Here is a 27,119-nt window from a genome sequence, read left to right on the forward strand (position 1 = left end):
AGCCCTGCAGCCTGCTACATGCTTCCCCGGCTGGAGAACACCAACACACCTTCAGTAAGTTGTTTATTTACTTCTCAGCTGGCTTTACCTTGTATTTGAGGTGTATGATGATAGTTTTTAAGCAAAAATGAAAAAAAAATGTAAAAGAACGAAGGTAAAATTATGATAACTAAAGATTGGAACTGTCAAGGCTGATTGACACTTCCTCTCCAGGTTTTCTGTTTTATATGTATCTACATTTTCAAAAACTTATTCTTAAAAATAGATTTATTTTTATTGCATAGTCAGATATACATAGAGTAAGAAAGTCAGAGAGGAAGATCTTTTGTCCAGTGATTCACTCCCCAAGTGACTGAAATGGCCCGTGCTTGCAAAATGAAGCCAGGAACCCAAATATTCTTCTGGGTTTCCCACATGGGTGCAGGGTCCCAAGGCTTTGGACTGTCCTCCACTGCTTTCCCAGGCCACAAGCAGGGAGCTGGATGGGAAGTGGAACTGCTGGGCTCAGAACTGGTGCCCATATGCAATCCTGGCAACTTCAACATGAGGACATAAGCCGCTAGATGACTGCAATTTGCCCTGTCTGAGATATATTTACATTAAGTTGACAGCAGTATTAAAATGAATAAAACAGTATAAGGGTGTGTCAGTGTGGTGGGGTGAATGCATGTAATTACAGTTCACCTCATTCTAGTCCTGGCTACTCCACCCTTTCAATGCAGCCTCCTACTAATGCATCTGAGAAGCATCTAGTGGTGGTATAAGGACTTGCATATGTCCCACCCACATGTGAGATACAAGAGGGAGACCTGGAGTCAGCCTGACAAAGCCACAGCTAGTAAATGCATTCTGAAAAATATTGCACAAAACATCTGTTTTTCTGTCATTCATCCTATCAAGTGAATAGTGACATTGTAAAAGCAGTGTAAGTATTTTTCCATCTAGCTTCAAGGTTAGTTTTCCAGCAGTGGTATTTACATTATACAAAATGCCAAATAACTTTGAATATCAGGTATGGGATGAATTGAAGGTTCAGTGGGAAAAGTAACCCAACTTTTGATTACCAGATTTATTGAAGCTATCCTTGTGACATGTTCTTGGATAACATGTTACACTGCTGCATGCAATGCCAGCATTCCATATAAGGACCAGTTAAGTCCCTGATGTTCACTTTCTGATCTACTTCCCTGCTAATGTGCTTGGGAGAGAGCAGAAAATGGGTCAGTTCCTTGGACACCTACACCCCTGTGGAGGATCAGAATGGAGCTGAGGCTCCTGGTTTTGTCCTGGACCTTGCTGCCTCTTGTGGCCACATGGAGAGTAAACAAGTAGCAGAAAGATCTGGCTGGCTGGCTTTGTAATTCTCACTTTTAAGTAAGTAAATTGTTCTTGTTTTTAGGAATTAAAATAAAACACTATACTTTATACTCTGTAGATAGGGGACTGTTTAATTTCTTCTTTTTTATATTATTTTTATTTTTGGTGATTTCTACATTGTTGTTTAGGGTGGTTGGTCAAGGCTACAGGAAGTTAGGTTAGATCACCATTTCCACATTTTCTTTTTTTTTTTCCTCCCTGTATCTGAAGGAAGGGAGGTGATAAAGGGAGAAGCCACATCCAGTCTCCCAACCATTCCACAATCCCTGATGTGGGGCATGCTCTGAGAGTCGTGCTCCTGAGGTTTTGATAGTTCAACAGTTCTGAATTGCTGCTGGTCTCGCAATTCCAAGCACAATGAAATCTGCCAGAATCCACTGGTTGATACGATTCATCTTAGAGTCTCTGCTTGCCCACGTATTCACCTCCAACACTTGTCTGAGGTAGTTGATTGGTTTGTTCTGTTTTTCATGCTCTGTTATGGCAACAAGTGTGTCCTCTGCATGCTCCAATGCATTGGCATATCCTCCATGTGCACCTGAATATGCTGTTTACTGCTACGTTGAAGCCACTGAGGAGGCCTGGCTCTAACAAATACCCTCCATGGTCAGTCCATGGAATGTGCAGTTCTCTCCATGGTTGGAGTTCTGAATCCAGTGATACAGTTGGGGTGATCCCCAAAGAAACTTGATCTGATGCGAAGACCTGATTCTTGTGTGTGCATGCCAATAGAGGGTCCAGCACATTCCACCACCCCAATCAGCTTAAGCACATGTTGGTGGTTGATACTGCTTGATCAGATCTGTCTCCAGCCCTCTCTTCTATACATACCAATGAGTGTTACAGTCTATCAGAGAGGTGCTCACTGTTTCCCTCATGGGCTCTCTCCCATTCCTGGATCTTGCACTCTCCAGGAGTTTCTGTAGTTTAGCTTGGAAGAATTTGCCCCACCCCCTCTGCCAGTGCCATCTTTGGCTAGGTGATGCTATGGCAAAGCCCATCCAACCCAACCCTCATCCCCTCTGGTTTATGCACACACCAGTAGGTACAGTCTGCCCACCTTGGATTTTCCCTGTTCCACTAAACATGCAGGCCAACAGATGTTATAGCCCTGCCTGGACTGATCTGCCCAAATACCAGCTCTCACATTCACAACTGGGAGTAGTGGCTCAGCAGGGATTATCCCTGCAGCCCTCCTGCTGGGTTTGCCTGCTTTCCCATGGGTCTCACAAGTAACAGTTATGTCCTGTGGCTCAATCTGGCATAGCATAGCTCACCTTGGCATTTGCCATTGAGTGCTACAGCATGACCCAACCCAGCTTGCCCGCAGTTCAAGCTCGCATATGTGGGAGCTATGCCTAGCCAGTCCAACCAACCGCCATCCCACCCCTAATATGAATTGTGTGGTGTTGTGGCCCAGTTCGGCATGATCCACATACCATTCTGGTTCTCAGATTTGCCAGTGGGTGATATGAACTGCCTAGCCTGGTTTGCTCCAGACCTGAGCCAAAGGTATGCCCTTGGGTACCATAACCTGGCCTGGTCTAGGCTGTTCCCTCTTGTGATTCTTGCTCTCACCTGCAGGGACTGTGTCCCAACAGAGGAATTGCACAAGTTCCTCCCAATGCCAGATCAGTGGGTCCATGGTCCAGCCCTACTTTGTCCATCTCCTGTCTTAGCAGGAACAGTGGCCTTTCCTGATTTTCCTTCAACCCATTCTGTTTTTGTTGTTGGATATTACAGCCCAGCCCAGGATGGTCCACATCCAGACACAGCTCATACATAACTCAGCAGGGAGAGATGTAGCCTAGTCCATCCTTGTTCTCGGCACAGGAAATTAATACTGACTCTGGCAGCATAGTGGTCAAAATAGGTCCATGTGGCACCCAAACCTAAAGTCCAACAGGTTCTGACAAGATCAGCACCAACAACAACCTAATTATATAGGACACCTGGAGTCTCTCTAATCCTGGGACCTGCTCCAACCGGAACCGGGAGAAAGGCTACAGAGACAACAATGCAGCCTCAGCACGGTATCATAGGAGGTGGAGAGTGGTGAGACAAGAGCTGGGGCTGTGGAGACCACGGTGGAAATCTGACATAAGAACCCAGACCTGGAACTTGCTGGAGGTTGTGACACAAGTGGCTGCAAGGAAAAAGTTGTGTGCCAACCGCATTAAGTAAAATCGCATTGTGGACCTGTGGGTGACAAAGCTTAGAAACCTGCCCCAAGGAATTCAAGACTCTGCTAACCAGAAGTACAATGAACAAGAGCAAAAGAAGAGACAAAGGCACAATGAATATTACTGAAGACTCCCCTGCAAAGGAGCAAAACCTTATGCCAACCTCAGAGTTAAGTGAGGAAGACATCGAGAAAATGGGGCACACAGAATCCATAAGACTCATTTTAAAGATTCTGATCAACAATGAGAAGCTCATGCAAGAGTTCAAAGAATTTAAGGAAGCAATAAAGCAAATCAAGGCTGGTATATCAGAAATTAAGAACACAGTAGAGCAAATTAAGAGTACAGAGGAGAGTATCCATAATAGAATGAAGACAGCAGAAGAAAGAATCTCAGAATTGGACGGTATTTCCTGTCATCAGGGGGAAGCAAACAGAAAGCTGGAAGCAGAGCTGGATCAGGCCAAAAAAAGTATTCAAGAATTGAAAGACACGGGCCTGGCGGTGTGGCCTAGTGGCTAGGGTCCTCGCCTTGAACGTTCCAGGATCCCATATGGTCGCCGGTTCTAGTCCCGGCAGCTCCACTTCCTCTCTATCTCTCCTCTCTGTATATCTGACTTTGTAATAAAAATAAAATAAATCTTTAAAAAAAAAAAAAGAATTGAAAGACATTGTTAAGAGGCCAAATATAAGAGTGATGGGAGTCCCAGAAGGTGCAGAAAAAGAAGCTGAGTTTGCAAATGTATTTAATGCAATAATAAAGGAAAGTTTCCCTAATCTGGAGAAATAATTGGGAAACAAGTTCCAGGAGGGGCACAGAACTCCCAATAGGCTTGATCAAAAGTGATCTTCACCACGACATATGATCATCAAGCTCTCTTCAATTGAACATAAGGAAAAAATGCTTAAATGTGCACGTGAAAAAGTCAATTGACATATAAAGGAATGCCAGTTAAGCTCACAGGAGATCTCTCACATTAAACTCTATGGGCAAGAAGAGAATGGAGTAATGTATTCCAGATTCTAAAAGAAAAAAATTGTCATCCTAGGATAACATATACAGCAAAGCTTTCTTTTGTCTTTGAAAATGAAATCAAATTCTTCCACAGTAAAGAAAAGCTAAAAGAATTTGCCTCTTCCAAACCTGCCCTACAAATGATACTTCAAGAGGTTCTCTTGACAGAAAAGAGGAATAGCACCTACCCAAACCAAAGGCAAATGTGAAGAACATCCCAATAAAATGACTACAGAAGACTAAACCAATGAACAACCCATTCCTAAAATGACAGGATCAAAGTAACACCCATGTATATTAAACTCTGAATGTAAATGGCTTAAGCTCAATCAAATGTCATAGATTAGTACACTGGATTAAAAAACAAAACTCATCTGCTTATTGTCTGGAGGAGACTCACTTCAACAAAGATCAGCGTAAACTATATCACATGAGTTTTGTTGTTTTCTGTTGTTTTCATCTCTTTAAAACACTTCCTTCTGATTAAATCACTCAATGACTCGTAGATCATGAAGTAGCATCATTTTCTTCAAGAAGGTTCTTGATTTTCATTTCTTCAGCTACATGTTAGTCATTTAATAGCATGTTATTCAACTTCTTCATGTTGTTAATTTCTTTTTTCTTCCAGATGTTGATTTTGTTTTGTGGCTCTTCATGTAAGGGGATGTATAGTAGCTGTGTAATGGAGACTGTCATATTTAGTAACATGTCCTTTAACTTCAGGCATTGTAAATTTCTATTTTTCCTTTTATTGTTGATTTTGTATCATAATTTTTCATTTAAGGGGATGTTTAGCAGCTGTGTAATGGAAACAGTCATATTAGTAACATGTCATTTAACTTCATGGCATTGTAAATGTCTTCTTTCTATTGTTGATTTTGAATCATGACTTTTCATTTAAGGAGATGTACAGTAGCTGCGAAATTGAGACTAACATTCAGATGTGAGGATATAGTGTGGTATGCGTTTCTACTTCCAGACAAAGATGAACTTACAATGAAACTTGTTTACTATATCTTGACAATAGGATTCTGGACTCTCTGCCCGTGTCTATGCCCGCAATGATGGACATATGACTGAGTATGAAGAACTATATGTTAGTAATGATATAGAGGAATGGGGGAGGGGAGGAAACAGGGGAGGGGATAAGGGAATATGAAACTGTACTATAAAATAATAACAATAATAATATAATGTATTACAAAAATAAAAAAGAGTCTGAAAAATCAACGGAAAGGTAAAAACTGGTAAATTGAGAATGAGAATAAAGTGTATAAGATGATGGAAAAAAAAATAAGCTTTGTTCTCATAAGCACCAGTGGGTCCTGAAGTCTAACTCTGTCTGGCACACATTAGACCTAGTTCACACTTGTGCCAAAAGAGACTGCAGCCATGTCCAAACCATTTAACAGCCCCTACTCTGGCCCTCACTCTTACCAGTAGGAACCACAACCTAGTTGGAGTATACCCTTAGCTCCCCAGCTAGGCCTGTTCCCAGCCATAGACCTTGCTTTTGCCAGTGGTTTCTATGACACAGCTTACCCGTTGTTGCAGTTAACCGAGACAGAAATGAGCTCACTCCCAGCTCAGCGCATGCTCAGCCCTTTCCCTTGCCGTTTCCCCATTACGCAAAATGGCACCCAGTTCAGCTCTAGGGGGCTGACTGGGCTGTGAAATCCACTCTGTTCTCGCATTACCCGTCTGAGATCTGCTGCTCTGTCTCTGCTCCTGGTCAAATCAAACGGACCAGCAGGATGGACAGTTCTTTGGGTTCACCACCCAATCTCCCGGTGAAAGTCCCTTCCCACCTGGTTGCTGTTGGAATCCGGCTGCTGTGGAGTTCAGATCGCCGTGCTGGAGTATCAGTCTCTGCAACACCAAACTGCTGTGCCCGCTGCTTTCCTGTGTTGGTCAGTCTCCAGGTACCCCTCTGCTGTTGTTCTGTCCTTACCTATTTCCTGAAATATGTCCTCTCTGCTTCATCCTGATTAAATGATTTTCCGTCTGTATAAATGTGTAGTTGCCCTTTTCCGCCATCTTGATTCTCTCTGGTGGGACTTACATTTCCACAGGTTTAGACCCACATATCCCCCACAGAATCTACCCCTGGACCTGTTTCTCCCTTGCACTAATGTCATTGCCCTGCCTAATGTGACCCATCCCTGTTCTGACATTCATAAGGAAGTGGGATCTAGCCTTGTCAGACAGATCCCCAGCCCTAACTTTTGCATGGACTAGCATGTGGTGGTCAGCAATATTCCTTACTAAGAATCCCTACTCAGGACTCCCATATGGGCTGGTGTATCAGTCTGACCCATACAGTGCTTCTGGTCTCTCCCCTCCAAACCACCATGTCTCAGTCCCCTCATTTTCCTGCAAGTGCAGTTGCCCTGTCACTGGGAATTCCTCAGGATTCATTTTTTACCTACACGTACAGTGGTCTTATTCATGAATGTCCTTAGGTAACAATGCCACACCCCAAGACTCTAAAGCTCACCTCTGGATGAAGCCAGCAGGTAAAGCCTGGTGCTGGTTGGTGCTCTGGCTGCCCACAGTTCCAGGATTCACTCAGCACTTGACATCAATGGCTGTTGCTAGTGCTCCAGGTATTGAGTCCGAGCTGAGTTAGGTACCCCCAGCAGCTGCCATGCTGCTGGCAGCTCCATTAACACAGCCCCAAATCTTTCCCACAGATTTTTAAAAATTTATTCATTAATTACATTGTATTATGTGACACAGTTTCATAGGTACCCCTCCCCAAACCCTCCCCCAATGGTCGATTCCTCCATCTTGATGCATAACCAGAGCTCAAGTTCAGTTGGGATTCCCTCATTGCAAGCATATACCTTACATACAGTCCAGCATCCCACTTGTCCAGTCAAGTTCAATGGCTTCTTAGGGAGGCCCTCTCTGGTCTGAAGGCAGAGCCAGCAGAGTATCATCCCGATCAATTAGAAGCTCCAGCACACCATCAGCAACAATCCAGGTATGATGAGCCTGGTGCAGAGTCCATTGATTGACATAGTCCATCATAGAGTCTCCCCTTGTACAGTATTTTGCTGCCAACATATAGCTGGGGTGATTGATTGATCTACTCCAGCTTCCATCTTTTCTTGGTTAATATTCTGATTCCTCCATTTTGATTGAGGGAATCCCCAAAGAAACTTTGAGGTGTTCCCAGACCAGGTTCCTACATGTACTAGCAAGCACAGTGCCCACCACAGTCCATCATCCCAATCAGCTGGTGTTTGCAACTGCAGGTTGGTTCTATTCTCAGCCCTGACCTCCACCAGAACCAATGAGTATTGCAGTCCATCCTGGCTCTGCCCATCACACACTCGGCTCTCACCTAAACCAGTGGGAGGTGTGCTGGTTGGGTGCTGCGTTCCTAGCTGGCACAGGCAGCCTCACCTTGACATTTTGTGTTGTGTACTATTTTTGTCACAACTGAACCTGGACAGACTCCCACCCAGCTCCAGCGCTCGGAGCTGCCAGTGGATGATGCAAGTTGACTCAGCCTGGTCCGCCCCCAGCCCGAGCCATATGTATGCATGTGGGACACTTTCCATAGCCTCTTCTGGGTTGTTTACCTTCATGCTTCCTGTGTTTATTTGTAGGGTCAGTGTGCTGTCAGAGGAACTGTTCAGGTTCCTCCATCAGACCCCCTCCTGGTGTCAGGTTTCGTGCATACCAGCAGGTCCATGGGCCAGCACCGCTCATTTCGTCTCTTGCCCCAACAGGAGCAGGGGCCTTTCTTAACTGCTCTTCAATCCATTCTGGTTCCTGCTGCTGGAAGTTTCAGCCCAGCCACGGCTCGACCATACCCACATATAGCTCATATATGGCTTAGTTGGGGTTGAAACTTAGCTGAGAAAATTTGGAAACAATAGTCTCATCCACTTTCCCCTAATTCTCGATCTTACCTAGCTTAATCTGTATCCACATGTGCATGCATGCTCCCTTCTCAGCTGTGTAAACATAAAAATAAAATTTAAAAAAGAATGATAAGAAATGAATTACTGTAGGCCCGGCGGCGTGCCCTAGCAGCTAAAGTCCTCGCCTTGAAAGCCCCGGGATCCCATATGGGCGCCGGCTTTCCAATAATAATAAATTAAAAAAAAAAAAAAAAAAAGAAAAAGAAACCTAGCTGAGTCTGTCCCACATCTACCCTGGTCCTCCAGAGCACCAAACTGTGCTGCGGTCCCACCTGGCATGGTGCGTCAAGCCCCAGTCCACACTTGTGCCAAGGGAGAGTACAACTGTGACGCGACCAGAACTCAGCCCCTTCCAGCTCCTTCGCCCCTTAAGTGGGAAACTCCACCCAACCAGGACCTCCCCCTTGCTCCCTCACCAGGCCTGTTCCCAGCCAGTGTTAAGCATGCCAGTGGTTGCTCTGGGTCAGCTTAGCCCATCTTATAGCCTGTTGTGCCTCCTGCCTTGTTTCCACTGGCCCTCCTAAGCCATCCAGTGGGGTCAGAATTCCCATGGGGTTTGGACCACACATCCCCGACACATTCTATCTCCGGATATGGTTCTCAAATGCCAGTCAGTGTCATGGTCCTGCCTACTGTGACCCCTATGCTGATCCCTCCTCCTGTTAGACAATGGGGACATCCTGTTGGACAAGCCCGGAATTTTGGCTCTTGAATGAACTGGTGTTCGGTAATCTGCATTATAAAGTGATTACAGGTTCTTCAGAGGAAGATTTACTGCCATTGAGAATCTTTCGGACTGATACATGTCCCCAGAGCTCTGTGGGTTCAGCATGGAGCTACTTAAGCAGCATATCAAAGAACCAAAATTCCAGAACTCCCCGGCTGGGTGGCCAACAGGAGGTGCCTGGCGCCAAATGGCCCGCTGCACCCCCGGGAGCCGCTCACCACGTGTACGTACGTGGTAGCAGGCGTGTGTGTTCCAGGCTTGAGGTGCAGCTATCCTGAGGTCCCCCAGGCAGCCGCCTGCCTGGAGGTTGAATTCCTCAGGCCCCAGTCTAGCCCCTCCTGGCTCCTCCCCCGCTCCAGCCACATGGCTAGTTGTGGGAAGGTCCAGACCCGCTACACAGAGCCCCAGGACTCACCACAAAAGAGGGTAGCCAACAGGATTCTGGCAAATCTGGCAGCCGCTCATCACGTGTACATACGTGGTGGCAGGTGTGGTTGTTCCAGGATGGAGACATGGCCATCCTGAGACCCCCCAGGAAGCCTTCAAAAAAAAAAAAAGAAAGAAAGAATATGCAACTATACTGACACACTGGTATTGTTAATACATATTTGGCATTAACCAGGCCCAGGATGCCCACCAGCTCTTAGCTACTTTTCTCCCACCTGTGTAACACTGACCTAGGTACAATGCGAACAAGGCAGCTGCCTAGAGCTGGGGTGTTGGTGTTTAATATCTTCTAAATAGATCATTTTAGTGTGAGGGATGATTCTGAATTTTAAAAAAATCCAGTGAATTTTGATCAACTGTGTATAGTGTTGTATTTAAGTATATGTACAGTATCAGCTGAGTAAACCAGGTGCAGAGGCTTTCCACGTTTTTTTGTTTTGTTTTAGTTTTATTTTACACCACACACGGTCCTCCATTCCCGGTGCCTTATCATTGTGAACTGTAGTCATCAGGCACTGGTATGGAACACTGGATCTCATTGGCAATAGGAAGTATAGTTGCAAATAGGAGTGTGCTTTGGTTGCCATAAAAATATGCTGCAGAATGTGTGTCTTCAATCACAATAATTCATTTCTTATTCTTTTTTTTAAATTTTATTTTTATCATGTTTACACAGTTGAGAAGGTAGCATGCATGCACATGTGGATACTGATTAAGCTAGGAAAGATCGAGAATTAGGGCAAAGTGGATGAAACCATTGTTTCCAAATTTTGTTCTTCCTGTGTTTGGGGGATGGTGGGGAGAAGGAGAAATGCCACTCCCAGAATCCCCACAATGGAACTGTGGGATATGGAGTGGTCATCTTATTTTCCAATTCCCCACTGTGGAGCATGATCTGAGGGTTCTGTTCAATTGGTTTCTATAAGAAATCCTTTCAAGGTCGATTGGTTGACATTCCGACTAGAGTTTCCATTCAGCCAGATATTTACTCTCCACACTTGCCTAGGGTAGTTGTCCAATCTTTTCTACCCTCCTTCATCTGCAGGCTCCAACAGACTGTCCTATCCCCTATGTGCATCTGAATATATTCATTCAGCAAATGAGGAGGCCCAGTTCTGACACACAAACTCCAAAGACAATGCACAGATTCCACATTTGTCCAAATTTGTGGAGATCTGTGTCCATTGGATCAGTGGTCAGTATCCCTGAAGAAACTCTCTAAGGTGATCATAGACTTGTGTTTGTACTTGCCAGTATGGGGTCAGCTCAGTCTATCATCCACATCAGCCTATGCACACTGGTGGTTGCAGTTGCTGGATAAGTTTGTCTCCAGTCCCATCTCTTATGCAAACCAGTGGATGCTGTGGTGGAGCTCACCCATGCCCATCCCACATTCAGCTCTCATGTACACCCGTTGGGAACTGCATCCCAATCAAAGTGACACCCTATAACCCATACTAGGTCTACCCCCACCATGGTTCCTTTGCTTGTTGTTTTGAGCAGCAGACTGCTCTTTGCTGCAGCCTGGACCAGTGTGTCCTGTTCCCAATCCCAGTATTCATGAATGTCAGAGGGTTCCATGGTCATGTGTAGCTCAGCTCTTTACAACTCTCAGCTCTTGAGCCAGCCTTCAGAAATTACAGTTCCACAGCTTGAGCCCTCATATTCCCCACAGGATCTGAACCCAGACCTAGTTCTTACGCATGCCTGTTGGTATCATGGCCCAGCTTAACATTATCTGCCCCTTCTATGAAACTCATTGGTAGTAGTGTAATCTTTCCCTGCCAGAATGTCCCCCAGCCTTACTTTAAGTGTGCACTGGTGGGTGGTGGTAGTCCATGTTAACCATCCCAGTTCAGGTCTCCCATGTGGGCATGTGTACTCATCTGACCCAGACATTTCCTCAGTTATAGCTTCCAAACCACTAGGTGTTAGCCCCCTCATTTACCTGCAGGTAACGTGGCTTTTGTCATTCAGAAGACATTCTTCAGCTGCAGCATACCACTTCAGTGGTCCTGCCTCCCACGCATCCTCTTACCCCTTCTCCTGAACAATCCACAATTCCTACTCCTGGAATCAAGCAACCCAGCCTAGCTGCTTGAAGGCAGCTTCAGACATCCTGGCCTTTGCTGAGAGCAGAAATGTGAGCTTGTACCCAGTGTCATCTCTTGGCTGGTGGTGGGAGGTGCATAGCCCAGCATGGCTACTTAAAGGCAGCTGTGCCATTCTGGCCTGGGCTAGGTGTCAAACTGGATCCTAGAGCACACTGGCCAACTTTGTCTGACGTGAATGGAACAGCATGGTCTGGTTGCTTAAAGGCAGCTTGATCCATCCTGGCCTTGGCTTGTGCTCCAAAGGAACTCTAGTCCCACTGGCTGCTTTTGTCTGGTTGGTAGAAGGACAGAACAGTGCCTGGCTGCTTGAAGGCAGCTTGAGCTATCCTTGCCTGGGTTGTTTTAATGAAGGACATTGCAATGGATATAAAGTGGTATATCATAGTGGTTGTCATTTTCCAATGCACATGGCAGGACAAAATCACTGTCTCTAAGGATCAACTCTTTTTTTTTAAGAGATTTACTTATTTTATTACAAAGTCAGATTTACAGAGAGGAGGAGAGACAGAGAGGAAGATCATCCATCTGATGATTCACTCCCCAAGTGAGCCACAACGGGCCACTGCTACGCCGATCCGAAGCTGGGAACCAGGAACCTCTTCTGGGTTTGCCACACAGGAGCAGGGTCCCATGGCATTGTGCTGTCCTCGACTGCTTTCCCAGGCCACAAGCAGGGAGCTAGTTGTGAAGTGGAATTGTCAGGATTAGAACCTTCGCCCGTATGAGATCCCAGCACGTTCACGTTGAGGACTTTAGCTGCTAGGCCACGCCACCAGGCACTAGGATCAACTCTTAACATAAATTGCCTAAAGCCATCAGTCAAAAGACATAGATTAACAGATTGGATCAACAAATGGGACCCAATTATCTGTTGACTGCAGGAGACACATCTAACCAGAAAATATGCTAAGAAACTGAAACTGAAGGGATAGAAAAAGATGTTTCACGCCAGTGGATGAGAAAAAAAGGTTGGTGTAGTGGTCCTGATTTCAGATGATACAGACTTCAATGTGACAAACATCAAAAAGGACACAGAAGTTCATTTGCTATTGTTGAAAGGAATGATCCATCAGAAAGTGATTACCATCCTTAATATGTATGCCCCAAATTCAGATGCACTCAGCTATGTGAAGCAATTACTTATAGACTTATAGGGAGATACAGATGAACATACAATAATCATGTGATATGTGAACACCCATTAACACCAATAGACAGATCAACAAGACAGAAGCTCAGCAGAGAAACTACAGAGCTCACACAAACAGTGGAACAATTGGACTTAGTACACATTTATAGAACCTTTCATTCTAGCACTGCAGGTTATACATTTCTTTTCAGCAGTGCATGGCCCTTTCTCCAGGATAGACCACATGATAGGACACAAAGCAAGTATAAATAACTTCAAAAATACTGGAATCATACCATGCACCTTCTTGGACCACCATGGAATGAAATTGGAAATCAAGAATTCAAAATGTCCCAGGAAACATGTAAACTCTTGGAGGTTAAACAATATGCTATTAAACAAAGCATGGATTAAAGAAATTAAAGATGAGATAAAAGAATCTATGGCAACCAGTGCAAAGTTAGAGACAACATTCCAAAACTTGTGGGACACCACTAAAGCAGTGTTATGTGGTAAGCTCATTGCAATTGGTACTCATGTCAAGGCCCAAGAAAGACACCAAATACTGGAATTAAGCACACACCTCCAGGAAATGGAAAAGCAGCAGCAAAATAACCCCACAAACAATAGGAAACAAGAAATTATCAAAACAAGGGAGGAGATAAACCAAATAGAAATAAAAAAACTACACAAAATCAATGAATCAAAAAGATGGTTTCTTGAGAAGATTGATAAAATAGACACCCCACTGGCCTGAGTGACAAAGAAAAAAAAAAAAAAAAAACAAGAGAAAGTGAGAATTAGCAGCATCAAAGATGAAAAAGGCAACATAACAACAGACACTGCAACCACTAAGAAAATAATTAGAAATTACTGCAAGGAACTGTATTCTAACAAATCAGAAAACCACCAGGAAATGGAAAGTTTCCTAGACTTCCACCACTTACAAAGGCTTACCTCAGAGGCAACAGAAGACCTGAACAAACCCATAACCAAAGCAGAGATATAGTCATTGATTAAGATCTCCCAGCAAAGAGCTAACCCAAATCCTCTACAAGCTCTTCAAAAAAATAGAAAAGAAAGCAACCCTTCCAAACTCATTGTTTGAAGCGAACATGACTTTAATCCCAAAACCAGATAGAGAATTAATAGAGAAGGAAAACCACAAACTGATCTCCTGATGAACGTTGATGCTAAGATTCTCAACAAAACACTAGCCAATAGAATTCAGAAAAGCATCAGATAGATCATTCATCCAGACCAAGTAGGATTCATCCTGGGAATGCAGGGATGTTTCAACATATGGAAATTCACAAATGTGATACACCACATCCAAAAACTGAAGTACAAAAGTCATAAAATAGTATCAATAGATGCAGAAAAAACCTTCGACAAAATCCAACACCACTTTATGTTAAAAACCCTAAGCAAGGTAGTGGTTTTTACAGGGAGGTGCTGGGGGAATCCCAGAGCCTATGAAACTGTGTCACATAATGCAACACAATTAAAAGAAAAACTTGAATTTCCACTGAATAACAAATTGATGAGTAGAAAAAAACGAGAAAACTGTGATCACATACAAAATAAATAACAGGGAAAAAGGGAAGATTGAAAAGAAGCATCATGCTGTTTAAATGATATATATCAGTTACAATAGCTCTGTTTTAATTGGGTTTTTTAAAATTTTATTGTATTTTGACAATCTTTACACAGTTAATTACGGTTTAAAAAGGTTCAGGGGCTATAGGGAAGTGGGTAAGACTATTATGTCCATATTGTTTCCTTCTTGTATCTGAGGTAAAGGGGGATATTGTGGTAGAAGCCCCACCTAATTTCCCACACACCCCACGTCCCAGATGTGGGGCATGCTATGAGATACTTGTTCAAGTGGTTTTAATAGTTCTCCAGTTATGAAGCGCTGCTAGTTTCACCACTCCGAACACAATGAGGTCGTTGAAGAATCCTCTAATTGACATAGTCCATCATAGAGTCTTCATTTGCCCAGTATTTCATTGCCATAATATAGCTGAGGTAGTTGATTGACTTTTTTTTTTCTTCTGTCTTTTCTTGGCTAGGGTTCTGAGTCCAGCAGTTCGATTGGGGAGATCCCCACAGAAACTTTGAGGTATTCCCAGACCAGATTCTTGTCTGTTCTAGCAAGCACAGGGTCCGGAACAGTCCATCACCCCAATCAGCTGGTGGTTGCAATTGCTGTGTTGGTTCTGTTTTTGGTCCCGAGTTGCACTGGAACCAATGGGTGTTGCAGTCCAGCCTGGTTCTGCCCAGCACATACTCGGCCCTCACATCAACTAGTGGGACCCAAAATACCCCCCACCAGGCCTGCCCTCTTCCCTGGTTTGCCAGTATGTATAGCAGACTAGTCCAGTCTGTCCTACATCCCATTTGGCTCTCATACTTGTCAATGAATATTAAAGCTTAGTTCCATCTAGCCAGCTCAACTATCCAGCCCCCATCTTAGTTTTCAAGCCCTCCCATCAGAGCAGTAACTCAAGAGGGAGGAGCCCACTATTTCCCTCCGGATCTCAATCCCCGTTTATGCACTCTTTGGGTGCTTCTGTGGTTTGACTTGACAGAATTAGCCCCCCAGTGCCAGCTTCTGCCAGCTGATGCTGCGGATAAACACAAACAACCCTCACCCACTGTGATTGTAGTTTGCACTAGTAGAAATAATCAGCCCAGCCTGGCTTTTCCCTGATCTAGTCCACATGAGGCCCCCAGGTGTTGTTGCCCTGCCTTGTCTGGTCTGCCCCCATCTCCGCTTACACTCTCCAGTGGGAGTAGCTGTCCAGCAAGGGGACTCCTCCATATTCCCCCTGCTGGTTCTTCCCTCTCCCTGCCTGGTTCTCACGTGTGCTGGTTGGGATCTGTGGTCACATCCAGTACAGGCAACCTCACCTTGGCATTCCTCATTGTGCACTGATTTTTGTCACAACTGAACCTGGCTCGACCCACACTCTGTTCTGGTGTTGGGATTTGCCAGGGGATGACATGAATGGATTCAGCCTGGTCTGGCGCTGACCCATGCCAAATGTATGCCAGTGGGAAACTTTCCATGGCCTATACTGGGCTGTTTCCTATCATGCTTCTTGCGCTTACCTGCAGGGACTGTGTCCTGCCACAGGAGTTGCCCAGGCTCCTCCATCAGAACCCTTCCAATTCCAGAGTTTGCGCATACCTGGGGGTCCATGAGCCAGCCCTACTCAGTTCACCTCCTGTCCTAGCAGGAACAGTGGCTTTTCTTACATTAGATCTCTTTTAATGTTAAAAGTAGTAAATAAATAACTGGAATAAAAGAAAAACCCAGATAACTGCTTAATGCTAAAGAGCTTCCAAAACGTAGAAAAAAAAAGAATTATGCTTGTTACAGCATGGCATTTGTGTTATATGTATAATTTTTGTTCAGCTTGCAGGCTATGACTGACTGATACCAACTATTTGTCAGAAGAAGATAGTTGTTATGAGACTATCATTTGTTTCCCTCCTAAGCTGAAGTTTACTATGTAGAAATTAAAACTTCCATATAATTATGTTATTCCATAAAAAATAGATCAAAAACCAAGTAGAGGGTTTTAATATATTGTTTTATATATTTTCACACTGGAATTACATTTTATATATATTTTATATTTTTACACTGGAATTACATTTTACATGAATACATGCATATGTATTCCATAATTTTTTACTTTGTGTATGTACATATGTGATATGTATTATTGATATATATGATCATATATTATTTAGATTTAATTCCAATATAAGCTGTAGGAAATATTCATGCAAGTACAGCTTTAAAATATTTTCAGTATTTTATTACTTCACTTTGAAATAAGAAAATTGAAGTTTATTATTGCTTTGTAATATTTTTAAATATCTCAGTATGTTTGAGAAAATCATTAATAAACTACTCAAAAATTTCTCATTATCTTGTGTAATATTAAGCATTTATCTTAATTATCTAATCTAGCATGTTATTTAGCTCATGTGTATCAAAAGATTGTACAATGAACTCATTTTATGCTCATAGAAAACAATCAGATACAGGATAATAAGGAATTGTAGCTTCAGAATTACAAACGTAATATAGGACAAAATGTTTTATTTTGTTTTTACCTTATTTGCCATATACGTTGTAAATTAAGCTGCATTCATAGAAGATGCAAATTGAACACACAGAGAAGAAGTAAACTCAGCTTAGTATTATAGCTGCTCAGTTAATACTTTATCTCAGTGTCAATATGATTATTTATCTTAATTATTTGAAAATCAGAATGGCAATAACAGACAGAGTGATATCTTCCACTTGGACAGCTATGCTAGCAATGCCTTTTAACAGTTCATTCGAATGAGATTCTTTAGAGCAAAGAACCTTTAATAGAATAAGGAATATTCTGTTGTATTATTAAAATTGCAAAAGTAATAGAGCACAAGATACTTTCATTTAACTGTTATTCTATGATGCTGTATGAATTGTAAATTAAACTGTGTCCATAGATGTTGCAAAGAAAATATACAAAGAATGCACCATCATTGTTTCTATTTAATGATCCAGAGCTGAGGTGATGTGCTGTTACAGGTGTTGGTGTCATTTGAAGATGTGGCTGTGGACTTTACCCAGGAAGAATGGCAGACAATGGACAATACTCAGAGGACCCTGTATAGGGAGGTGATGCTTGAGACCTATAACAATCTGCTGTCCTTGGGTGAGTGAAATTCTGTCATGCCTAAGCAGAACATGTCTGTATAATTTGCTTATGAAAGAAGAGTTTATAAAGTGTAGTAGTTGGTACGACTAATGGTGATTTCCAAAGATCTGCATCATTCTCCATTAACAGGGTACTCCATGACAAAGCCTGATGTGATATTCAAGTTGGAGCAAGAATCAGCACCATGGACAGTGGAAAAACCTGTGAAGCAGAGACTTCCAGGTAGGTTAGCACATAATTGGCAGGGAAATTGATACATAGCTCCATAAATGTTGACTGGAATTATATTTGATTTGTACTCTGAGTTTCATTCAGAAGGACAGCTGGTGAGACACAGGCATTCTATAGTCTCCATGTATAGGTTTATTCTAGCAATTTGCCAGCCTATCACCATGAATCTGGAAATATATGGGTCGTTTCATGATCCGAAACACTTGAATCACATCTGCCATGTCCCAAGATACATTTTCAGGAAGTTGTTTTTGAAGCAGAGTAGCCAGGAAAAGACGAACTATAGCTAAGATAGGATGTAAGATACTCCAAGCATTATTTTGAATTTTTATACCATATTTTATGTCACATCCTTTTTAAGTTAAATATGCAATCTCATGTAATTGAAATTTTTATTTTGAAAAATAGTTATTATGTTAAGGCATTAATAGATGAGAGGTATTGCCTATTTAAAATGCTCATAAATGTCCACATTTTACTAATATTAAAATGTGCTGTATCTAGAATGGCTACAAATCTCATTGCCTTCATGTCAGCATTTGAAAGGAAACATTGAGATGTGATTCACACATATGTTTACTCTTTTTCTCATTTCAGATCCCCATGGAAAGAATGAGCAGCTTGGAGCTAATCAAAACGGTCAAGAAATATTCTTCAGGCAAGTTTTAATTACAAAACCAGAGGGAATCAAATAACATTTCTTGGGAGAGAGCCAGGAGATGGTGTGCCTCTTGAATGGAGACAGCAGAATTTTTCAGAAGGGTCTTAGATTTTTAAGTGTCTACTGAGGCTTCCTTTTCTTGACAGGAACCTGTGAGTAAGACACTTCCCATTGTATTGGTTTTCTCTCAAACAGCATGGATATAGCTGCCACTACACAGCTTTAAATCTGCACCAGCCATTCTATGGCTGTTCAGCTGTCAGAGATAGGTAGCCACATGAGTGACAAATTTGAAGAAACTGGCTTTTTCTCAACTCATGTATGAAATGTACAGGGGGTCATCAAAAGCCCACATAAGTCATTTGTAAAGATCAAACCTGAGGGCATGGCATGGGCATGGCATGGTAGCCTAGTGGCTGTCCCTCATCTTGTTCTGTAACGCCAAGGTGAATGCCCTGTCCTAAAACCATGTCTAAGGTAAAAGAAGGCTTGCCCCACCTCACAGATCCCTGAGACTTTACTTCTGCCTTAGCTAATTCCTCATTTTCCATTTTCCACATAAGGAAGTTTCCTCCTGTGAGGCAAACCTTGGCAACCTGAAACCAATCATACTTAGTCATCCACTTTCCTGCTAGTCCCTCCACCATTGTCACAGTGTACGGGGAGTTTGGCCCGTAGTCAGAGACAGTATGCTTTAGTTCTTTAATAAGCTTATAAGGTAACGGTTCCCATTCAGGTTTATCCCATTCATAAACAACATGAAAACAGAAAAAATGACCTTCTTATGTACCTGCTGCATTGATCTTCTAAAGCCAATCTCTGCTGAATCTGGTCTAGCTGGAAAGGGCTCATAAGGCTTACCCGAATACCTTGGAAGCTTATCATCAACAGCAGGAGACCTGTTATGTAATTCAGCCATTTGCCCCGTTTCACAATCTCTAACTCCTGATCTAAATATTTCTGGTTTTAACAAATCTTCCTCATCTGTTAAACCTTCCTGATCAGTTTTATGACATTTTATGTTATTTTCAGGATGGACACTTTCTATTGAGCCATAACTAAGAACTAAGCCTCCCTTCTCAGGATCAAGAAGGGGAGTAAGTTCTCTCTCGTCAGGGCTGAAGGCACGGGATAAGGCTCGGGTCCCACATCTAGTGCCTGCCATAAAACCTTCCAAATGGCATATGCAGAGGATGGCATGCGCACTCTTCCATTGCTCTGGTACCACCTTTTCATATCATTCCCTAACTGATCCCATGTAAGTCTAAAGTGCCCTGCTCAATAAACCATGGGCTAGCTTTTGTACAATTATTAAAAATTCTAATAATTGCTTCTTGCTAACTTTAATGCGCTTCCTCTGTAAGGTATGTCTAATAATATCAGTATGGACTTCTTTTACTAGAATCACTCTGGCCCCTATTTGCTGCACAGAGGGTACACAGCTTCTCAATATAAGTTCTGACTATTCACCCCTCCTAACCTAACCTTCTGTCAGGGGGCCTGCAGCACGCTGGGTTAAGTCCTATCCACGCTGCAAAGAGGAAGAAAAGACCTACCTTCATCGAGCACTCACGTTGGGCACCACTTACTGGAATCCAGCTCCAGCTGAGTTCGCAACTCGAGAAGGGTGTGTGGATGAGGTGTAAAGAAAATAGATGGACCACTAGGATTCCATGATCATCGTGGACAATGCGAGAAATCTGTCCGCTTTATTTATACAGAACCAGTCAAACTCTGGCTCAGACTTTTTACGTCATGGTCAAATGGGTGTTTCTAAGGATAATGCTGCTGTTTGTTTCACCTAAGGCAGGATGTTATCCATCCTGGGGCCTATCAATCAGTAACACATTCCTACTATAATCCTCATCCTATAGCTAGTCTTAAATCAGCTAAGGGAGGAAATATGTCACAGAAGGCAGGACCTAAAGATCAAAGAAAGAGGGAAAGAATAGATTCCACTACACCTGGGGACAGAACACCCTTAATTAGCATATGGTCAATGAGGAAGGAAAACCCTAAGCTTAGGTTCCTGTTACACACTTGATTAGCATAGGATCAAAGGGGGAGTTAACACCCCTGATCCGCATATTGTCAATGGGGGCAGCTGTGACAGCAATAATGAAATGCCTTTTGGCTAAAAACGGTATCAGCAACATCAGCTTCCAAGCTCACATTGATACTATATATTAACTCTGCAGAGGCAGACAATGCCTAAATATATTACAGAAATCTTAGTGGGGTTGTCCAGTGTCCATGCAAAGGGAGGTGGAGCTTCAATCAGGCGGTCGAAGAGATATTCACCAGGCCCTGCCAAACAGAGGGAATTTCCTTGCATCCCTTCTTGCAATGGGACAATATTCTTCATACCTTCCTGTCTTCCACACACTCACACGGACCCCAGCAGAGTGGTAACAAAAACAATGCAATACCACCCCCTCTCAGGTCCAGGTGATGATAGGTGAGTGTCACAGGTGGGCAGAATGGAAACCTTAGATGGTGTGCGGGTGTGGCTTCCAAGCTGGTGATCCTGAACTGGCTGCCTACCCCACAATATTGGGAGAAGGAAGACACAAGTCTCACCCTTTTTTCTGGGTGAGGTGATAGACATTATTGACCATTGTGAACAAGTTTCTTTCTCTTTGCCCTTGGGGAGACTCATGTCACCCAAAAGTGAATATTTTTTAGTGCCTGGATTCTCATCCCTCTCCCAATGAGAATAAGCCAACGTGAAGCATGAAAAAGGAGTCCAGAACTTTGGTCCCATGTCAGGCAGTTGGGATTCAGGATCCACTTAGAGAGTATCAAGTCATGAAGAAAATTGGCCTCTTCCAGGGACTGTCAATCCAACACTTTTCAAAATATAAAGACCAAGAGTCTTGATTGTAAAATGAAAATTGACATGATAGCAAAAGTGAAAATAGGCACAATCAGTCTGGAGGTTTAGCTGGAGCTAGACAGTGAGTGGGAATTACTTGTGTTGGTGGGTGTGTTCATGTTTGTACAGAGGGACAGGCTGCCAAGGGTCATGTCCACAACTTTAGCACAAACCTTGTGGAGTCTTCTGTTTGTTAACTCCAGCCACAAAGCACTTGTGCAAAATCAGAAGTCTCTTTCAAGTCCCATGTTGTGCACCAAAGCAAATCTTACCAGGAAAGCTCAGTGATTCTTTTCTTTGAATTAGTATAGAAATGTAGGAGTGTGGAATAGGGTGGAATGATTGGACCCGAGGTTCAGCCACTATGGCCATTTGATGAGCTGGGCCTTGGCCTGCCTAGACTCAAGAGGCTTCGCCCTTCCTGGTGAGTACACTGGGAGCAGATGCCTTGGGAACAAGGCAGGCCTAGGCTCCACCCACCTCCAACATCAAGAGGTGGGTGGGACTGGGGGAGTGCGACCTAATCATTGTTTTTCATGAGTTGGGTTTCTGTGTAGTATGTGTGTGTGTGTGTGTGTGTGTGTGTGTGTGATTTAATAGCACTCAATCTGTGTGTGCATGCGTTTAGATAATTATGGAAAAATTGGTGTGATCATTTCCAAATTTTGTATTTTTCCTTCCTGTTTTAGGTCAGGGTTAAATGATATTCAGAGAAGCTATACCAGGTCTCCCAACCATCCTAGTACTTCAGGATGGGTACTGGAGCCTTGATACCAAACCAGGATGTCAATGTGGCACACCCTGCAAGGTTTCTATCCAGGTGGTTCCGGTAGTTCTGAAATGAGGTCCATCTCACCAATTCAAGCACAAGGGAACCCTTTCAATGTTCATTGGCTGGCATGGTTGACCTTGGCGTCTCCTTTGTCCCAGATATTTGCTGTCATCATGTGGCTGGGGTAGTGATTAAATCTCTTCTCTCCTCCTTTCTCTGGGATGGTCCAGATGTGCTTTCCAGACCTCAGTGGGCTTCCATCTCCAGATGGAGCCGGACCAGTTGTCCAATACTCCTTTTCAACTGAGGAGGACCAGTTCTTGCAAGTGCACCAAGACCTTCAGCCAGTTGATCCTGCCCTAGTGGAGCTCCACCCTCAGCGCTCACTGAGCTAGCACCACCATGCAGGCATGTAAAGTATCCAAGCCAGGTGATCTGAGGCCTGCCACACCCTCTACTCCCAGGACTTGCAGACCCAGGACCCATTGCACTGGCCAGCCAAGGACCCAGGCCAAGCAACAAAAACCGCCACACATACAGCCACTGGGGCTCAAAAACTGGGTTCATCACACAACTGTGCCCAAGAGCCCAGACAAGGCTACCAGGACCCCACTGGATTTCCTGCACCCAGAGCTCATGTATCCCGCACCAACCTCCCCCTGACTGCCATGGCTTGCCGCAACTCATTTTCCACCAGCATGTGTTGCAGCCTGGCTCAGTCTAGTCTTCCCCCAATTCCACTTGATGTTGCTGTGTGCTGAAGCCTATCCAAGTACAATCCATCTGGATGTGTAGCTGCAGCTAGGCAGTGGCTGGGGATTATGTGGGTGTGGTTGTATTCCTGTTTATGCAGAGGCATGAGGTACCAAGGGTCATTTTCACAGATTTAGCACAAACCTTGTGGAATCTTCTCTTTGCTAAGCTCAGCCCCATAGCTCCTGTATAAGAGCCAAAATTCTTTTTCAATTCCCATATTGTGCACTGAAACAAAATTACCAGGAAAGCTCGGTGAGTCTTTCCTTTAACATAGTATAGAAAAAGATAATGAAAACCAGTTGTTGGCCAAATTTTTACTGTTAATTGACCAGTTGAACTTGGAAGAGGACGGGGGAAAGCAACTCCCAAAAGTGGTTCAGAGATCAGGTGCCTTTTTAATGGAGAGAAAATGATATCATAGTTTCTTTTAAATTTGCTTTTCTCTTTTCCCACAGGAAGCCTAATGAAATACCATTTGAAAAGAAGCATGCCTCTAATGTCCCTGAGAACAACCTCGAGAATAAGGAAATTCTCAGTCAGGTTGACAAGATCCACATTTGTCAGCAGTCCTTTGAACACAATGGAAATGAGAAAAATTTCAGCGGGAAGAAGATAGTCCTTATGGGTGAGCAAGTTTGTACCAAAGACCCATGTAATCAGCAGCCTGGTAGTGTTGGAGAAGTAATACATGTTGGCTACTATAAATCTTGCCTTAGCACCAAACAGAGAACTGACACAGGAGACAATTTGTATGTGTCCAATGAATCTAAAGAAAACATGCACCAGAAGTCAGAACACATTACTGCTCAGATTTTTCGAAATGCAGAGAATCCGTATGAATGCAATGAGCGTGGAGAAGCCTTTAATCAGCAATTTTCATTAAGTGGGCAACAGAGACTCCACACAAGGAGAAAAAGGTATGAATGTAGGGCGTGTGGAAAAGAGTTTCCTCATAAGTCAAGCCTAATCATACATGAGAGGGTCCACACAGGGGAGAAACCTTATGAATGCAGGGATTGTGGCAAAAGTTTTTCACATAAGTCAAGCATGAATGCACAACACAGATTGCACTCTGGGGAAAAACCTTATGAATGTAATAAGTGTGGGAAACACTTTTCTTATAAGCAACACTTCAAAGCACATCAGAGAATCCACACTGGTGAAAAACCTTATGAATGTAGCGAGTGTGGAAAAGGATTTCATCATAAGTCAAGCATGATCATACATCAGAGAATGCACATAGGTGAAATACGTTATGAATGTAAAGAATGTGGAAAAACTTTTATTTGTAAGTCATCCCTTACTAGACATCAGAAAATCCACACTGGGGAAAAACCTTATGTATGTAGGGAGTGTGGAAAAGCTTGTAATCGTAAGTCACACCTCATTACCCATCAGAGAATCCACACTGGGGAGAAACCTTATGAATGTAGGGCGTGTGGAAAAGCTTTTATTCGTAAGTCACACCTCATTACTCATCAGAGAATCCACACTGGGGAAAAACCTTATGAATGCAGTGAGTGTGGAAAAGGCTTTTCTAATAAGTCAAGCATGAGATCACATCAGAGAATCCACACTGGGGAAAAACCGTATGAATGTAGCCAGTGTGGAAAAGGATTTGCTCGTAAGCCACACCTCATTAGCCATCAGAGAATCCACACAGGTGAAAAACCTTATGAATGAAGTGAATGTGGAAAAGCTTTTATTTGTAAGTCACACCTCATTAGCCATCAGAAAATACACACTGGGGAAAAACCTTATGAATGTAGTGAATGTGGAAAAGCTTTTACTCATAAGTCACACCTCATTAGCCATCAGAGAATCCACACTGGGGAAAAACCTTATGAATGTAAAGAATGTGGAAAAGGTTTTATTTGTAAGTCATACCTTACTAAACATCAGAAAATCCACACTGGGGAAAAACCTTATGAATGTAGAGATTGTGGAAAAGCTTTTATTCATAAGTCACAACTCATTAGCCATCAGAGAATCCACACTGGGGAGAAACCTTATGAATGTAGGGAGTGTGGAAAGGCTTTTCATCACAAGTCAAGCATGAGATCACATCAGAGAATCCACACTGGGGAAAAATCTTATGAATGTAGACAGTGTGGAAAAACTTTTACCACCCAGTCAGGTTTCATTCATCATCAGAGAATCCACATGGGAGAAAAACCGTATGAATGTAGTGAATGTGGAAAAGCTTTTATTCGTAAGTCACACCTTATTACTCATCAGAGAATCCACACTGGGGAAAAACCTTATGAATGTAGTCAGTGTGGAAAAGGCTTTTCTGATAAGTCAAGCATGAGATCACACCAGAGAATCCACACTGGGGAAAAACCTTATGAATGTAGCCAGTGTGGAAAAGGATTTGCTCATAAGCCACTCCTCATTAGACATCAGAGAATCCACACAGGTGAAAAACCTTATGAATGTAGTGAATGTGGAAAAGCTTTTATTTGTAAGTCACACCTCGTTAGCCATCAGAGAATCCACACTGGGGAAAAACCTTATTAATGTAGTGAGTGTGGAAAAGGCTTTCCTTGTAAACCACACCTCATTAGACATCAGAGAATCCACACTGGGGAAAACCTTATGAATGTAGAGAGTTTGGAATAGCTTGTTTCTCAGAAGTCGAACCTAATCATACATCAGATGGTCCACACAGGGGAGAAATCTTACGAGTGTAGTGTGCATCTTCAAGGCTTTACTTACCAGACAGGTTTCATTTGACATCAGAGTATCCATACAGGATAAGAGCCACATGAATGTAATGAGTGGAAAATCCTGTTGCAAACAGTCAAGTTTTATTAAACATCTCAATTCACGTGAGAATGTAGAAATGTGTTACATGTGTGTTAAAATTCATACACAAACCTTTTCAGCACAGTGGAAAGCATAATGCTTCAATAAGTACCATATTGACAGAAATGAGCAAACACACAGCATTGATTGAAAAATCAGTTTTCTGAAGTCAGTTGTTGGCAGAGTTACAGACCTCAGAACTACAAAAGAATGTCAACCGAAAGACTGGCCACCATAAACCTGTTATGGTCTGTTGAAGCTTGCAAAGTGAATGAAAGAAAACAACCATTAGCCAGAGTGCAAATACAAAGCATTGTGAAACGGCAATGGATGTGGAAACATACTTTGAAAGTCTCAGCAAGTGTTAAATAATAAACATGAGGATTATCATTTTATTTCAGAATAGAGGGTATTTGTTGCTAAAATAATTAAGAAGCAATTTGTACATGATCTCCCTTTGTTTTGAGGTGGTAAATGTGAATGCTGTTTTCAGATTAATGTTGACAATAAATGCTCAGTATGTAACACTTGTTTCAAAAGCCATTCTTGTCATTTACACATTTGTCTTCTTTAGAATCACAAAGTTGCTCATCCTATTACATCATTATATTGGAACCACAGATATCAAAGGATGCATGTGGCAGTTGTAGTTTTAAAGACCCAGATTTGAAGGATGAATATTTTCCAGAGGCAAAATTGTGTTGTTATATTTGGCCCAATGTGGATCCTATTTGGCCACTATCTTTCCTTGAATAATAAGTATGAGAGATCACTCCTGCATCTCTGCCAGCTTATCCCATGCAGGACACCATAGGCATATGGCACATGGCACACTGTGTCTCCGAGGCAAAGCCCTGGCAGTGGTCTCAGCTAATGGAGACTATCTTTTCCTGTTCACTGGGCATACATCCAGAGTAGTAGGCTGTATCCCAATTTCTCTGTTCCTGCAAAGCTGTGCTAGAATTTCCCTGATAAGCAACACTGAGAAGTTAAGTGCAATCCTCATCCGGTTTACCAGTCACACGTAATGATCATGCCCAAAGGCATAGCTTTCAGCCCAGGTGCTAGCTTATCTTGGTCTACCTGCACATGGCCAATAACACTAAGCTATCAACCCTGCTTACAGAATGTAACTGGTGACTTGATTAGAGTGTTCAGAGAGATAGGCATGCCTACTGGCCAGTTTTAATAGCAGTGCAGGGTGGGAGTACTGTCGAGACCACCCTCTCTGCTGTCTATATGCTTGTATGATCTTCCAACTAAATGGGCATCCCTTACCAGTTTGTCTCTCTGGTGGTTCTGCAGCCAAGCAACACCATTGTCATGGCCCTCAGGAGTCTCGGGGACTGCTGGTCAAAAAACA

The 27,119-nt window shown here is 43.0% G+C and overlaps 2 protein-coding genes across 2 annotated transcripts; both read left to right on the forward strand.

Moving 5' to 3' along the window:
- Positions 1-24,167, forward strand: LOC131478952 (zinc finger protein 334-like). The gene is made up of 5 exons (XM_058659636.1): positions 1-54; positions 17,524-17,650; positions 17,783-17,875; positions 18,482-18,542; positions 24,074-24,167. The coding sequence occupies exons 1-5, from the start codon at positions 19-21 to the stop codon at positions 24,165-24,167; spliced, it is 411 nt and encodes a 136-aa protein (XP_058515619.1). The 5' UTR covers positions 1-18.
- Positions 24,168-24,286: 119 nt separating this feature from the next.
- Positions 24,287-25,332, forward strand: LOC131478953 (zinc finger protein 300-like; the record flags this gene model as incomplete). Its single annotated transcript, XM_058659637.1, has 2 exons — positions 24,287-24,552; positions 24,634-25,332. Coding segments are annotated over 2 exons (965 nt in total), but the record flags the coding sequence as incomplete, so codon positions are not given.
- Positions 25,333-27,119: the final 1,787 nt, after the last annotated feature.

This window comes from Ochotona princeps, unplaced genomic scaffold (assembly GCF_030435755.1).
Source record: "Ochotona princeps isolate mOchPri1 unplaced genomic scaffold, mOchPri1.hap1 HAP1_SCAFFOLD_1276, whole genome shotgun sequence".
Classification (NCBI taxonomy): domain Eukaryota; kingdom Metazoa; phylum Chordata; class Mammalia; order Lagomorpha; family Ochotonidae; genus Ochotona; species Ochotona princeps.

Excerpts from the sequence above, each read along its gene's own strand:
- LOC131478952 (XM_058659636.1), top strand. The coding sequence starts at position 19 with ATGCTTCCCCGGCTGGAGAACACCAACACACCTTCA. Across the intron at positions 55-17,523 it reads AGAACACCAACACACCTTCA|GTGTTGGTGTCATTTGAAGA; the intron begins GTAAGTTGTTTA and ends GTGCTGTTACAG. Across the intron at positions 17,876-18,481 it reads TGTGAAGCAGAGACTTCCAG|ATCCCCATGGAAAGAATGAG; the intron begins GTAGGTTAGCAC and ends TTCTCATTTCAG.